Source organism: Mesoplodon bidens (assembly GCF_964165515.1).
Source record: "Mesoplodon bidens genome assembly, chromosome: 1".
Taxonomy (NCBI): Eukaryota; Metazoa; Chordata; class Mammalia; order Artiodactyla; family Ziphiidae; genus Mesoplodon; species Mesoplodon bidens.
Genome location: NC_138176.1, coordinates 119,844,906 through 119,859,929, shown reverse-complemented (window position 1 = coordinate 119,859,929; position 15,024 = coordinate 119,844,906). Strand labels below are relative to the sequence as shown.

General features: G+C 46.0%; 1 protein-coding gene across 1 annotated transcript in view; it reads left to right on the top strand.

The window, feature by feature from the left end:
* The window catches only part of CCDC6 (coiled-coil domain containing 6), a 118,815-nt gene extending 113,335 nt beyond the window's left edge, over nt 1–5,480 (top strand). The window contains exon 9 of the mRNA XM_081241281.1: nt 5,002–5,480. Coding sequence (XP_081097407.1) covers nt 5,002–5,055 — 54 coding nt within the window. The 3' untranslated portion in view covers nt 5,056–5,480. The remainder of the gene's footprint in view (nt 1–5,001) is intronic.
* The last annotated feature ends 9,544 nt before the right edge of the window (nt 5,481–15,024 follow it).

Sequence of the window (15,024 nt, the reverse complement as noted above, 5' to 3'; positions counted from 1 at the left end):
GGTTGGGATCCAGTGAACATTGTTAAAACATGGGAGTGTAAGAGTCTTCATAGTGTTGCTTCTTAACTACGAGTATCATTTCATTCACTCTACAGCTGTTCTAAAAATACTGCTCACGCCAGCCGTCGTGTGCGGTGCTGGGAATTCAGGGGATGGGGCGGGTGGGGGGAGAGGAGGCGTGAATACCGACTTCCTTCCCTTTTGGCATTTCCCAGTGTGGTGGGTGCTGTGAGCAGGGCAGCAGCGCAGTGGGACCCATGGCATTAGAAGAGAGGGAGGGTCAGAGAGGATTTCCAGAGGAGTCGATCTCTAAGCACATTCTTGAAGAACAGGTGGAAATTGGGCGAAGAGTGTTTGGGACAGAGGGAATAGCATGTGTGGAAACCTGCAGGTCCGAGCATGACACAAGTGGTGACTGTTTGGGTTCCCTGAAAGCAAACTGAGACGGGGACTTGGGTGCAGGGAGCTTCCTTGGAAGGGGAGTTCAGAAAGCGGAATGAGAACGTGGAGAAGGTGAGGCCAGTGAAGGGTGCGCGGATGAGCCCGTTAGCACTGGGGGGCAACTGGAATTCCGTCCCACTGGGTGTCCCCGAGGAAGAACTGAGGACGTGCCTCAGTATTATCCCACCAGAGGACAGGAATGCTGTCCAATGCACCTACTCCTTCCTCTAGGGGTTGAAGGTGACCCCGGGGAGAATGACTCCCGCAGTTGAATTTTCTCTGTTGTGTGTGAGGCTTCCTGGAAACCCTGAGACAACAAAGCCAAGAGTGGCTGCCCCATAGTTTTGTTTGTTCGTTTGTTTAGCACTTAATCTGCGGTTTTGAAAACCCTGTGTCTGGGAATGGAGGTATCGATACCATAGTTCTGAAATGGTCATGTTTTGAAACTCAGAGGTAACGTTATATCTGAGTGCAATGTATATTTACAAACTCCCATGGCTTAATAATCAGGATGCAGGGACATGCATATGTACAACACATATTCATGGGAGAAAATGTACATCAGCGATGACAAGTTTTTAAAAAACATGCACCAGCCCCAAAATAACCATGGGATTCTGTTGACACCAATTATTTGGACCAAGCTTCTTCATCAGATCACCTTGTAGACACTAATTCAGGTACCGCTGTCCCAGACCTTGTGGTCAGAGTTGTCCCAGAATAGGCAGCTGCTTGTGTGATGTGGCTTAAAGTACTGGACAGGCCCCGTCAACCGAAAGTGTCTGTTCCTCACTCTCCCCGTGCCCATCGCCCTCCTTCGAGGTGCTGGGATTCCCACAATTTTATTATAATCATGTACAGGCATGTTTGCTTGGGACCATGGTAAATAGTCAAAGATGTACTTAATTAAAGAAGGATCCTTTATTGAGGCAAAATCTGTCAGTTACAAACAAGTCATGGAAGACCACAGTACCCCCTCCTCCCTCCAAAAAGAACACTGAAAATGAACATACAGAACCCTCTGTAAAACACGGCAATGCTTTCTTCTTAAGGAGAACCATATTTTAATCTATTTAAGGCCTTTCACAGGTATTTAAGAACCAGAGTTCAGCTTACAGGGTGTTCTCAGTCTTCTGCAGAATCTTGTGTTTACCAACTCCTTCCTCATGGATGGTCTAAAGAACATAGAAATGAATTAGTGCCATTTGCCGAAGCCAAAGCCTAAGCAGATGACCCTGTTTCTCAAGACAACAGAACCATACTCTGTGCTTTTTTTTAAAAAAAATAAATTTATTTATTTTTGGCTGCATTGGGTCTTCATTGCTGCATGCAGGCTGTCTCTAGTGGTGGTGAACAGGGGCTACTCTTCGTTGCGGTGCACGGGCTTCTCACTGTGGTGGCTTCTCATTGCGGAGCACAGGCTCTAGGCACGTGGGCTTCAGTAGTTGTGGCACATGGGCTCTAGAGCGCAGGCTCAGTAGTTGTGGCGCACGGGCTTAGTTGCTCCACGGCACGTGGGATCTTCCCGGACCAGGGCTCGAACCCATGTCCCCTGCATTGGCAGGCGAATCCTTAACCACTGCACCACCAGGGAAGTCCCAGAACCATACTCTATGCTTAAAATGACCTTCCTACAATGTCCTTTTGTTCCTTTCCACACCATCACCCAAGACCCAATAGTAGTTTTCTCTTTAATCTATAGATCATTTTCATCACCCCCAGAAGTTTCCTCATTCCCTTTTGTATCCAGTCACCTCCTTCCACCACCACGGGGCAGCCACTGATCTGTTTTGTGTCCCTATGATGGTCACTCTGTGTTTGATGAGGGGTGCTGGCAGGGTGCATGAGTGTTCTCAGTGAAATCAGGTGGGCCGGGGGCGAGGGTGGGATGGATTGCATCAGCTCTGCTACAGGTGGCCTGGGGGCTAAACACCTCCCATCATCATTTGGTTTGGCCTAAGTATGCATGAAAAACGTTTTTTCCCCAAAGGTGGAAAAATGTAATGTGTTTTATTTTCCTTTTTCCCCCGCATCTTATTGAGAAATAACTGACATATAACATGGTGTAAGTTTAAGGTGTAATGTAATATCTGATACATAGATAATGTGTAATGATGACCGCAATAAGGTTAGTAAACATATCTGTCGCTTCCCATAGTTACAATTTATGAAAAGTTGAAATACCTTTTGATTTGAGATGAGGGAGACTTTTATTTTTTTTTTAAATCCAGATTTCTTATTACTCTTAAAAAATAAGAGCTCAGCAGGGCCTCGCCATCCATTGCTCGGTCCACAGGGGCTGAGCAGTAACTATGCCAGGGGAGCAGAGAACACCTGCCCCTCTAGAGCCACGGTGGTCCCCCTGCCCACCACACAAGTTATTACAGTGTGGTCCCTGCGGGCTTTGAGTTCGTGGACCCCTGGTATAGGCTCCTTGAGAAGTGAAGGCTAGAGCTTGTGTGTGTGCATGAAAAAGAGAGAAGGGGGCAAAGGTAGGAAAGTGAGGGGTGAAAACTGAAGCCCTGTTTGGAAAGAGGCCTATACCAGAAGCTCCCAGCACAAGTCCAGCTAATAAGAAAGTGGTTTGGGGACTTCCCTGGTGGTCCAGGGGCTAAGACTCCGCACTCCCAATCCAGGGGGCCCAGGTTCCATCCCTGGTCAGGAAGCTAGGTCCCGCGTGCATGCCGCAACTGAGACCCGGCGCAGCCAAATAAATAAATATTTAAAAAAAAAGAAAAAAAAGGTGGCTTGTTGATGCGCAGTGGACTTCGGGAAATCAGTCTTTCTTGTGAGCCTCATAGGGAAGGTTGGCCAAGATTTGGGATGGGATTAAAGTGCTCCTGGATTCTCTTAGCTGTGATGCCATCTACTTTGCCCCTTGTTCTCCCCAAATTCAACAGACAGCGTGGTTTCAGCAGGCTGAGAGGAGGATGTACCCATGGGTGGAGAACTCTAGAGGAGATGAGTCAGACAGGGTTGTTGACAAGTGTCTGCCCTCTGGGAAAATAAACCTCGGTTTGTATCGCTTATGGATGTCCATGGTGTAAATACTCCCCACCGTGACTGATTTCAAGCCACCAATGTGAAGTCACTAAACTTGGAGAGAGAGGTGCAATAGTAACACCGTATATGGTATTTCTACCGTACAGATATATTAGATATAAATAACCTTAAATGCATAGTAATAGTAAAATGTAGTCAAATAATTAGGAAGCGGGGTGGTTTGAGTATTTGTTACCTACGTGTTTTTTTAAACCTGTGGGGTTTTTTTGGCCACACTGCGAGGCATGCGGGATCTTAGTTCTTCCAGGGATCAAACCCGTGGCCCCTGCAGTGGAAGCGTGGAGTCCTAACCACTGGACCGCCAGGGAAGTCCCTTCACCTGTATTTTCAATACAATCTTGTAAATTATCTTAAATAATTTAATTTTTAATAGTATCTGTGTTTAACAACCAGCTCACAAAATTCCTGGCAATTTAACAATCAGCTCTCTTGAGCCTTTTGAGCTTGTTCTAGGATACCTGTGGGCCAGAGGTCAGGGGAGTCTCCTCTATCAGAGGCCTCTGGTGTTTATATGTCCCATTGCAAGGGCAGTGGTTATGGTAGGGAAAGTGATTTACTTGAGGGTGCTTAAACCCCAAGCACAGGTGCAGGCTCTGAGCAAGGCTGGATCTGGACTTGGCAGAGGACAAAAGGTTGAGGGTGAGACTCCCTCAGGAATCTCAAGGCAGCTGAGGCAGCTGCTCTTGCGGGAAGGATCCCAGGACTGTTGCTTAGACCCAGGCACGCTCAGGCGGCACAGTTTCTGCAGTCACAGTTTTTTCCCCCTACTCTCCCTTTACCTCCCCTCCCCACCATCCTAGGTTTCAGGGGGACAGGAGGGTAGAGCTTCATTCTGCAGAAGCCAAGGGCGTTACCAGGGTGCTGGGGAGCTCTGCGGGGTGATGGATTCTCCCTCGGCTGTCCTCGAGACGGGCTGCCTCTCCTCCCGTTGCTCTTTGTCTCGGTTGGACTATCAACTGAGCAAGACACGTAAAGTTTAAATAACTTGCCCAGAATCACGCAGTAAGTGGCAAGGCCAGACCGTCTGGCTCCAGATCGTGCAATCTTAACCACTTGATGGAAAAGAAATGTGGTAACGGGGTGGGTGTATCACCATGAGGCAGGCCTCACAGACTTAAGGAATTCTGGAGCGGTGGTCATCGGCAGCTGCCACAGAATCCTTAGGAAGATGTGTTGGGAGAGGGGAGCCGAGGAGTGGGGTTGGAGGCGTTGGTTCAGAGTGGAGGGAAAGGAAGCCTGTGAACGTTGTTTGGAGAGGTGCCCCATTCATATGTGTGTTTAGGTGTGTGTTGGGGGACTGACTGGGCTCTCAGAAGCAAAGAGGCTTCCTCTCTCCGAGCCCAGTCGAGTACCCGAGAGACCAGGGCCACCTGGGTCAAAGCAGAAATGGATCCAACACCCCCTGGATAGTTGGTATTAAAGAATTCTTGTTCATTTCTTTTCCAGCTGTGATAATGGTATTGTAACTGTTTCCTTTTTTTTTTTTTTTAAAAAAAGGTTTTTATTTTAGCCAATGACATTTCCCCTAGAACCTGGGCCCCAGATCTATGAGAAATACCAGGACCATGGAATGAAGGTGCTGGGGAAGGCTACAGAGATGGAAATCCATCCGGGGAAGATTCCAGGTTTACCGTGAGACCTTTCTCATGGCTTTAGGCAGATTATTTACTTGGGGGAGCTTTGTCCTTAAACATGAGTTCAAACGCTTACTCAGCAGAGCCATCAGAGATAGGGTTGCCTGAGAGGTCACAGAGTATAACCGCAGAAGGACAGAATTCCAAGCAACAGAAGATGCAGGTTATAGATAGACTCGCTCTTGCCTGGCTCATGACTTTATGGAAGTTCCTAAATCTCTCTAATTTTCCTTTTTTTTTTCTGTTTTTTATTGATGTGTAAGATGCATTCATCCTATTGTTTATCTGTAAATAAAAATAATATTTCTAAAAGATCTGTATCTTTTAGAAGTTCCTAAATAAAATACTTACTGATGCAATGATATGGTATTGTGGGTTCTCTTTAAAATGGTTCACTGAGGGGGCAGGTGGTGGGCAGGTGGATGTAGGTATAGAGAAAACAGGAGAACAGGATGGGGAGCATGTCGATTCCCTAAATTCGGTGATAGACGCCTGAGAGTTTGTTATACTATTCTCTACACTTGTATGTTTAAGATTTTCTTAGTAAATTTTTCAGAAATGGAAGGGAGGAGATCAAGAGATTTTTAAGGATGGAAAGGGAGAAGGGAGTTTTGGGAAAGTAAGAGAGATGCCGCCATAGAAGATTCTAAGTTTTGCAGGAAAGTGGGAGTGTTCTGTACACCACCCTCCAACCTGAGAACCCTGGGGATAAGTTGCTCTGAAATGAGCATGCGTATCTGGGTTTGGGAGTTGTGGACTCTGGGCAAATGGCTTGGAGTGACTGATAACCTGGTGAAATTCATCACAAGAGAATGTCCTCTCCTTTTTTCCATTTTGTTTTCATATCCACAATTCTGCAGATAGCAGGGCTGGATGGCATGGTGGGGCTTCCCTTTCGCTTGGGAAAGGCCGCTGCTTGCAGGTGTCCCATGGGGTTCTCATTTTTGAGTCGAGACGTGATATCACTGTCACTAAGTTTTGGGTTGGCCTTATGGAACTTTGGGACCATAAGAGGCTTGGGGTGAATTCATACGGCTTGGGAGTCCTGAAGGAGGTAATCAGTAACGAGGTTTCTGAAAAAATAGTCTATACTTAACTGAGTATTGAGTGAGGCTCCCATTAGTATACCTGAGCTTACGACGAGATTAGGGAAAGAAAATCACTTTGGCTTTTCAATCTCTTTGTGGGACTCTGAGGTTCAACTTGGGGATGCTTTTTATTTTATTTTATTTTATTTTTTGAGAAATCCAAGAAGAGTTTATTTTATTTCTTTTTATTTTAATTCCCACTTTCTTTTTTTTTGAAATTATTTATTTTTGGCTGTGTTGGGTCTTCGTTGCTTTACATGGGCTTTCTCTAGCTGCGGCAGGCGGGGGCTATTCTTTGTTGCAGTGCGCAGGCTTCTCACTGTGGTGGCTTCTCTTATTGCAGAGCACGGGCTCTAGGTGCATGGGCTTCAGTAGTTGCGGCATGTGGGCTCAGTAGTTGTGGCTCACGGGCTCTAGAGCACAGGCTCAGTAGTTGCGGTGCATGGGCTCAGTTGCTCCGCGGCATGTGGGATCTTCCCGGACCAGGGCTTGAACCCGTGTCCCCTGCATCGGCAAGCAGATTATTAACCACTGCACCACCACGGAAGTCCCTGGGGGTGCTTTTTAAATTGCTGAACTTTCCCTGTGGGGAGTGTTCGTCACTCATTGTATTAGCCTTTCAGGTTATATAACATGTAACCCCAGGTCGGGTAGCACAATTGGGCATAAGTCAAGGTGAGATGCAGAATAAGGGGTCAGTCCTCCAAGGGTCCAGCTCTGAAGTGTGCTTAATGTCCGGTTTGACCAATTTCAGACCTTGGGTGCAGCTTCTAACTGACTTGTCTCACTAACCCTAGGTCAGTACTTAAGAATAGTAATTTTTAAAAAAATTTAAATGGCCACTTGGGTGTGGACAGTGCATTTCTGATACTCTGAGCTCCTTCTCTTAAAGGGATCATCACATATTTCGTGTTGGCTATGAAAGCGAATGGTTTAATAAAACTAAATGTAAAGAAATGTTGGCTGGAGGAAAGCTCAAATTCTCTACTCTCCTCCTAGCTTCCCCGCAAGGGTAGAATTTCTTCATTTGACTGGGTGAGAGTTTGGCAGTGACACTGTGAGCCATGGAACCAGCAAAAGTTTGATTAGATTCTTCCGGTCCCCAGATTCCCAGCCACCTTCCTCATCCAAGGAACCTTGTCTTCAAATTCCATTCCCTCATCTGGAAAAGTTTGGTTTTGGATCCTTGGTTTTCTTGGTCCTAAAGAAAATACTTCAGAGACTAGTTAGGCTCAGCTCTCCAGAGCTGATTTACCAGATGGCAATTGTAGCAGCTTAAAGGGGAAGAGGAATGATTTTATTTGTAAAGCAATTAAAAACCAAATGCGCTTTTTTTTTTTTTTTTTGCGGTACGCGGGCCTCTCACTGCTGTGGCCTCTCCCGTTGCGGAGCACAGGCTCCAGACGCGCAGGCTCAGCGGCCATGGCTCACGGGCCCAGCCGCTCCGCGGCATGTGGGATCTTCCCAGACCGGGGCACGAACCCGTGTCCCCTGCATCGGCAAGCGGACTCTCAACTACTGCGCCACCAGGGAAGCCCCCTCAAGTGCTCTTTAATGTTACTTACTATCTGTGTTTTAGGAAAGCAAATGCCTTAAATTGGCATTAAGATCCTCAATTGTTAAGTAAGTTTTATTACCGTTTAGATAAAGTGCAGCTTATTCATGTTATTGGCTTTTTTTATGCATTCAGAGTCCCTCCAAAGGTTAGGTGGGAAATACCCACATTTCAGACGCTGAGCCAGGTTTGAAATGAAATATCCATGAACCCATACCCTGAGTTGCATGTTTGTTTGTTTGTTTTTGCGTGATAAATGGAATTCTGTATAAGCTGGATCGGTCTATTTATGTCTCTGAAGGAAAGTTCAGTCTGTATCTAAAGAGGGTGCTGTGGACTTCCCTGGTGGCTCAGTGATTTAGAATCCGCCTGCCAATGCAGGGGACATGGGTTCGATCCCTGGTCCAGGAAGATCCCACATGCTGCGGAGCAACTGAGCCCATGTGCCACAACTACAGAGCCTGCACACCTAGAACCTGTGCTGTGTGGCAAGAGAATTCACTGCAGTGAGAAGTGCACCACAATGAAGCGTAGCTCCTGCTCGCCACAACTAGAGAAAGCCCGCATGCAGCAACGAAGACCCAAGGCAGCCAATAAATAAATAAATAAATAAATAATTTAAAATTAAGGGGAAAAAAAGAGGGTGCTAGCGCTCATCCGATTGACCTCTCTGATCAGCTGATATGAGGTGTGGCTCCCCCAACTTTTTTTCATTGCATCAAAACGTACGCTTTTAGGGAATTCCCTGGCGGTCCCGTGGTTAGGACTCCAGGCTTTCACTATGGAGGGTGCAGGTTCAATCCCTTGTTGGGGAACTAAGATCCCACAAGCTGCATGGCGTGGCCAAATTAAAAAACTAAAAAGCTATATGCTTTTGTTGTAGCTACCCATGTATATTTTGAAAGCGTAGGAGAGAGACTGGGTCTTGGGACCTGAGTGCCTGATTTTAGATATTGGCTCTGAAACTTAGATCCTTGGACAAATTGCATAACCACTCAAGAGTTTGTTTTCTCATCTTCCTCATAGAGTTGTGTGGAAGAAGTATGTTCCTACAGTACAGATGAAGCTCTTAGGACAGGAACCTAGAACTTAGGACAAGTTAAACCCTCCATATTCAAGAACTATTATTATACATTTCTGTATTCCCTGGGTTTACCATTCCAGAATTGTCATAATATTAAGTTCTAATGATAGATGTCAACTTAGTTTCTCATACCTCTAAGTTTTTCTTTTTTAATGTTTACTTTCTGAAAATGCAATTAAAAAAAAAAGACAGTTGCAGTCTTGAAGTCTGCACTTTTCTTGCTGGTAGTGGTGTGTGAAAGATGCATCCAGATATGTAAGATTACCTTACTGATTTTTTCTGAGTTTTGTTTAGTCTTCTTTGTAGTGTCTTAAGAATTACTTATGTGCTTAATCCTTAACAACTTCCCACCTGGAAAATGTGATAATGTTACTAAACCAAACTTGAGTCCACTCACCTATGTATGTACAGCAAAGCCAGTCTACTGACATCCGCTGTGGTAAAGGAAAGTGCAGGGTTTATTTCAGGCACCAAGTAAGGAGTCCAGGGCAGCTAGTACTTAAAAAACCCAAACTCCCCAAAGGTTTCAGGGAAAGGTTGTTAAAGACAGGGTGAGGCCAAGGGGGTTATGGGATGTGTGATCAGCTCGTGGACATTCTTCTGATTGGTTAGTGGTGAGGTAATTGGGAGTCAGCATCATCAACCTGGTTCCAACCGGTCTGGGGTCTATGTTCTCGTGGGCAGCATCAGTTAACTTCTTCCACCCGGTGGGGCTTTCAGTATCTGCAAAACAGCTCAAAGGACGTGGCTCAGAATATTATCTATAGCCCTTGAGGAGGAACTAAAGGTCCTTGGCTTTGCTTAATGGCTAAACTATTTTTATTTTGTCTTGATTGACTGTTTTCCTTTCTTTCTTTATTTTTTCACTTCTCTGATTAAATGTATTATTTGACTAAAGTTTTTCTATAGACGAAAGGCAGGTGGAGGACATGATGGTGGGGAGGTCCAGCTCGGTTACAATGACTTGCCTGTTCGTCCTGAAAACTAGCAGAACCCCCTACCTCCGAGGTCCATGCCTGTATCAGCCACACAAGTTTCCCCAAACTTGCCCAGAAATTGAAACTGGGCCAAAGTTGAGCCGGTTGGGGGCAGAGACACTAGGCAACAGCTTTTGATGACTGTTCTTTATCACTTCCTCTCCACTGCCCCCTACCATGCCCAAGCCATTCTCATCTCTTTAACAAACAGTGGGCTGATTAAGGACAGGAAGTTAATTTCCTGGTAACTATCGAGGACTGAAGGGCAGTCCTTTAGTTGCCTGTTGCCAATTACCTTCACTTGAATGAACCTTCCTGCCAGAAGCCAGTGCCCCTCCCGCAAACATCCTGTGCCTTCCACTAAGCGAAAATACCAGCAGGCTCTATGTGGTGTTAACAGTATTGTCGAGGGATGTTCAGAGCCCGGACTTGGGTGTACGCTTCCTTCTGCTGCTCTGAGAGTGCTGGAAGGGGCCGTGGGCTTGTGAGAAGAGAGTGCTGGTTCTTGAATCTTATCGATTGAGGATTCGCTGAGTTTTCTTACTAGCTTCACGGACACCTTCATTCAACACACATTTATCAAGCCAGGTTCTGCTTCATAACAAAAACCCAGGGAACTCCCTGGCGTTCCAGTGGTTAGGACTCTGCGCTTCCACGGCCGGCCGGGGGCCTGGGTTCTATCCCTGGTCAGGGGAAAAAAACCAAACCAGCTTCTTGAGTTGAAGTTGGGGAAAAATACTTGAGAAAGAGCTTCTTGCATCCCTAATCCCATAGGGTGTTTTTTTCATTTCTTATAATCACTGGCAGTTTTTAAACTACAGCCCTTTTTGAAATTTAAGAAATAAATGTGAGAGGTCTGCCTCCTGCAATAAGAATGGATGTTAGAGGCAAAGTATTTAAGTTTGTATAACATGGGTTGCATCAAAATGAATGGAATAAAAGGAATTTGCCAAAGGGAGGTGGCTTGAGGTACACTTTTATTATATATATATATATATTTGGTGTGGAAAGACCTAGCAGTTCAAAAGTAGCCCCTCTCATCTCCCCCAGTGCCTGAATTTTCCTTGCTGGTTCTTCAGGGTTAAGAGCTGTGATGTGAGGCAGAAATCTTATCCCTGGAAAGGACCCAGTTCTCGGATTGGAGTGGGGTGTGTTGAAAAGTGCATAAACCGGGTGTCAAGTGACAGAGTTTCAAGTCTTACTTGGTTTTTTTTTTTAAGTTTATTTATTTATTTATTTTTGGCTGTGTTGGGTCTTCGTTGCTGCATGTGGGCTTTCTGTAGTTGCGGCAAGCAGGGGCTACTCTTCGTTGCGGTGCGCGGGCTTCTCCTTGTGGTGGCTTCTCTTGCTGCGGAGCACGGGCTCTAGGTGCGTGGGCTCAGTAGTTGTGGCTCGTGGGCTCTAGAGCACATGCTCAGTAGTTGTGGCGCACGGGCTCAGTAGTTGTGGCGCACGGGCTTAGTAGTTGTGGCTTGCAGGCTCTAGAGCACAGGCTCAGTAGTTGTGGTGCACGGGTTCTGCTGCTCTGCGGCATGTGGGATCTTCCCAGACCAGGGCTCGAACCCGTGTCCCCTGCATTGGCAGGCGGATTCTTAACCACTGTGCCACCAAGGAAGTCCCTCAAGTCTTCTTTGGCCACTTGCTTGCTCTGGCCCTGGACCAGTTCCTCAGCATCTCTTGGCATCAAGCATCTAGCTGTGTGCCTGGCACATAGGAAGTGCTCACAAACTTCTTGTCCTTCTGTATCTTACCCACTCAAATTGCCTAAATCACAGATCTGGCGCTGTCCTGGGCTTCTTGCAGTCTCTCCCACCCAGTTCTCACCAGGCAGTAAGTCTGGCCAGTTTTACCTGCTAAATGCTGCCGAATCCTGCTCATCCTTTGCACCCCTGCCCCAGGTCAGTTCGTCCTTATTGTAGGAAATAGTGTCTCTGTTCTGGCCTCAGGTCCTGTTCCACCAACCACATCTTGCTCCTGATTAGAATAGAAGCATTAGCCCCATCTTGCCTGTAGAATGAAGTCTTCAACATAGTAAGAATAGCAAGCACCTTCATCGTTCTTACTGTGTGCTCTTCTAAATGTTCCATGCATGTTAACTCACTTAATCCTTGCCATAGCTTTATGTGAGGATGACTGTTCTGATCTTCAGTTGACAGATGAGGAAACTACTGCGTAGAGAGGTTAAATAACTTGATTGGAGTTAAACTGCTAGTAAGTGAGGAAGCAGAACATTAAAATTTTATGTATCCCTGTTCAGTCTCAGTCTTGTCTCTGGCCACTTCTGCCTTGATTTTTGGTGTTTTTTTAAAAAGTATTTATTTAATTATTTGGCTGCGCCGGATCTTCCTTGTAGCCTGCAGGATCCTTCAGTTGCGGCATGCAAACTCCTAGTTGCGATCCCTGACTAGGGATCGAAACTGGGCCCTCGGCATTGGGAGCTTGGAGCCGTAGCCACTGGGCCACCAGGGAAGTCCCTGCCTTGTTCTTTATCCTCTAGCAATGCAGGCTCCATGCTGTTCTCATCCCACCCGTACCCATTCCTCGTTCTCCCATACTTTTGCTCCTGTTAATAGCTCTGCTTGGAAAGCCTTTCCTGTTGACTCCTTGGCAAATTCCTACTTCTCCTTTCAGACTTGACCCTGGCATCACCTCCTTCATCATTCAGTGTTCCCACCTGGTTGCCCTTGTGCTCCAGGCACACCTCTGAATATCTGAGGTGCTGCTTTGTGTTAGGGATGAGACAGATGATGGAAACCCGGATCGAGAGGTGGTCTTCAGGATCGTAGGGCCCTTTGGGGAAAAGAGGCAAAAACCTTGGAGCAGAACAGCATGAGCATCAAGGACAGATGAACACCCGGCACTCTGAGAGGACTCCAGCCTGGAGTGTGGGGAAACTGGAAACTCACAGATGGGAAGAAACTCACAGATGGGAAGAAATTCATGGTGAGGAACTAGGTCAAGGAAAGGCTGTCTAGACAGAAGGGATGGCATTTGCAAGCTCAGAGCCAAGGCAACCCATGGTAGGTTTCGGGAAATAATTAAGCATGTTCATCTATTTACTTGTCTCTCCCACTTGGCTGAGCCCCTCAAGGATGTCAGATCTCTTCTGCCTTCCTCACAGAGGGCTCAGTGGACATTAGAACCCAGACACCAGAATCCCTGGGATCCTGTCTCCATCTGTTAAAGATAAGGGCTGCATGAGGAGATAGCTAAAGTCCTTTAGATTTTCTGAGATTCTATGAACCACCTAAGGAAAAGAAGGCAAGCAAGAAGGCCTCAGTTTGGATAGCCTGAGAGTCCTGGGAAGCTGGAGGTGACGCTCAGGCCCTGATTTTCACCTGTTGGTGAAAAAAGAGGGTTATGGGGGGGATTGTAGTTGAGGCAAACTTAGCTGCTACATACTTTCCCTCCTACAGATGGGAAGCAGAAAGCGTTTTGCCAGTATCCCTGGCCTGAGTGTGGAATCATCTGTGGGTCTAGTCAGATGTCTGAAAGCCTCTTCTAAATGCAGGGTCCCTGTAGAGACTTGGAAGACCGAATACACAGTGTCCAGGATATAAAGAAAAATGTAACCCTGGACCACAGCTTGCTGCAATCTGCCCAGGAAGCCAGGCTACTAGCAACAGTAACCAGTGCAGGAAGCCAAATTATAACCCCTGTGGCAGTTGGTCCCATACATCCAGGACTTGATTAATAATTGACAGCTTTGCTAATATTTGCACCCACTTGTAATTTAGGACAGACAGGAGAAAGCCAATATGTCCCCCCAACCAATCACACAGGAGCCCCTGCGTCTAGCTGGCCTGTCTATTACTTCCCCGTGCTAACAGCCTCCAGTCAGGGCATACCCGAAGCCTTTCCTTTTTTTTTCCAATAGAAAACTTTCACACTCTTCTGCCTGCTTTTGAGTTTTTGCCCAATGCAAGTGATGGTGGTCGACTCCTTTGCTAGAACAAGCTTTGAATCAATAGCCTTTGCTTGTTCTCGTTTGGATGGTCTTCATTCATTTCCACAAATTAGAAGAAGTTCCCTGAAGCTTTGGGTATTCTATTTATTTTTTTCACTCTTGGATCCAATTTCCCTTTCTTTGAACACTGGAGAATGTTTTTTGCCAAAGATTTTCAATAATTTGCCCAGACCCACCCTAAACATTGACCAGGATTGGGCATGTTTGTGCTGGAAAGAGCACTGTTTTCTCTGAGATGAGAGATAGCACCTGGATTCCCAACTCTGCCCTTGGTGCTGTGAGTCAGCAAGTCTCTTAGCCTTTTTATACCTCCATCTCCTTACCTGTAAAATGGGACTAAGAAATGATTACTTGCTTAAGTGTTGGACCATACCCCATGGTCCTTAATGTTTACAACTAGAGGTGCACCCCTCAGCACTTTCTTACAGTCAAATAAAAACAAATGTAGATGAAGGTATGGAGAGCCATTACTTGAAAAGACTATTGCAATGGGGCGGGGGGGTGGGGAGCACTGTTGCAATAGAGAGAGCACACGGAGCCCAAGATCTGTAAGAGTCTCACACCTTGTGTCAGACAGGTTTGGTCAGGAAGGGCTCTTCAGTATTCTGAGACTGGCTCAGGTTGAAAGTGGGTCAAAGTTCAGGCGCCTGTGGGGAAGGAAGAAGCCAGAGTAAAGTTAGGTCAAGTCACATTAGCAGGTATTTTGTCCCTGTCGGTCAGTGGGGGTCAAACAGTTCAGCTAATCATTGATGAGACAAAGAAGGGGAACTTGGAGCTTGTGTCTGGCTTCATCCTAGGTAAATAAAGGGGTATCCATGAATCTTATCTAAGTTACACGAAGGATGTTTTTTTCTTCTGATTTTATTGAGATATAATTGTATTAAGTTTTAGATGTACAGCATAATGATTTTTAAAAAGTTTTTATGGGAGTATAGTTGCTTTACAATGCTGTGTTAGTTACCGCCATACAGCAAAGTGAATCAGCTATACATATACATATATCTCCTCTTTTTTGGATTTCCTTCCCATTTAGGTCACCCCAGAGCATTGAGTAGAGTTCCATGTGCTATACAGTAGGTTCTCATTAGTTATCTATTTTATACATAGTAGTGTATATATGTTAATCCCAATCTCCCAATTCATCCCACCCCCCTTCCCCCGCTTCGTATCCGTACGTTTGTTCTCTACATTGGTGTCTCTATTTCTGTTTTGCAA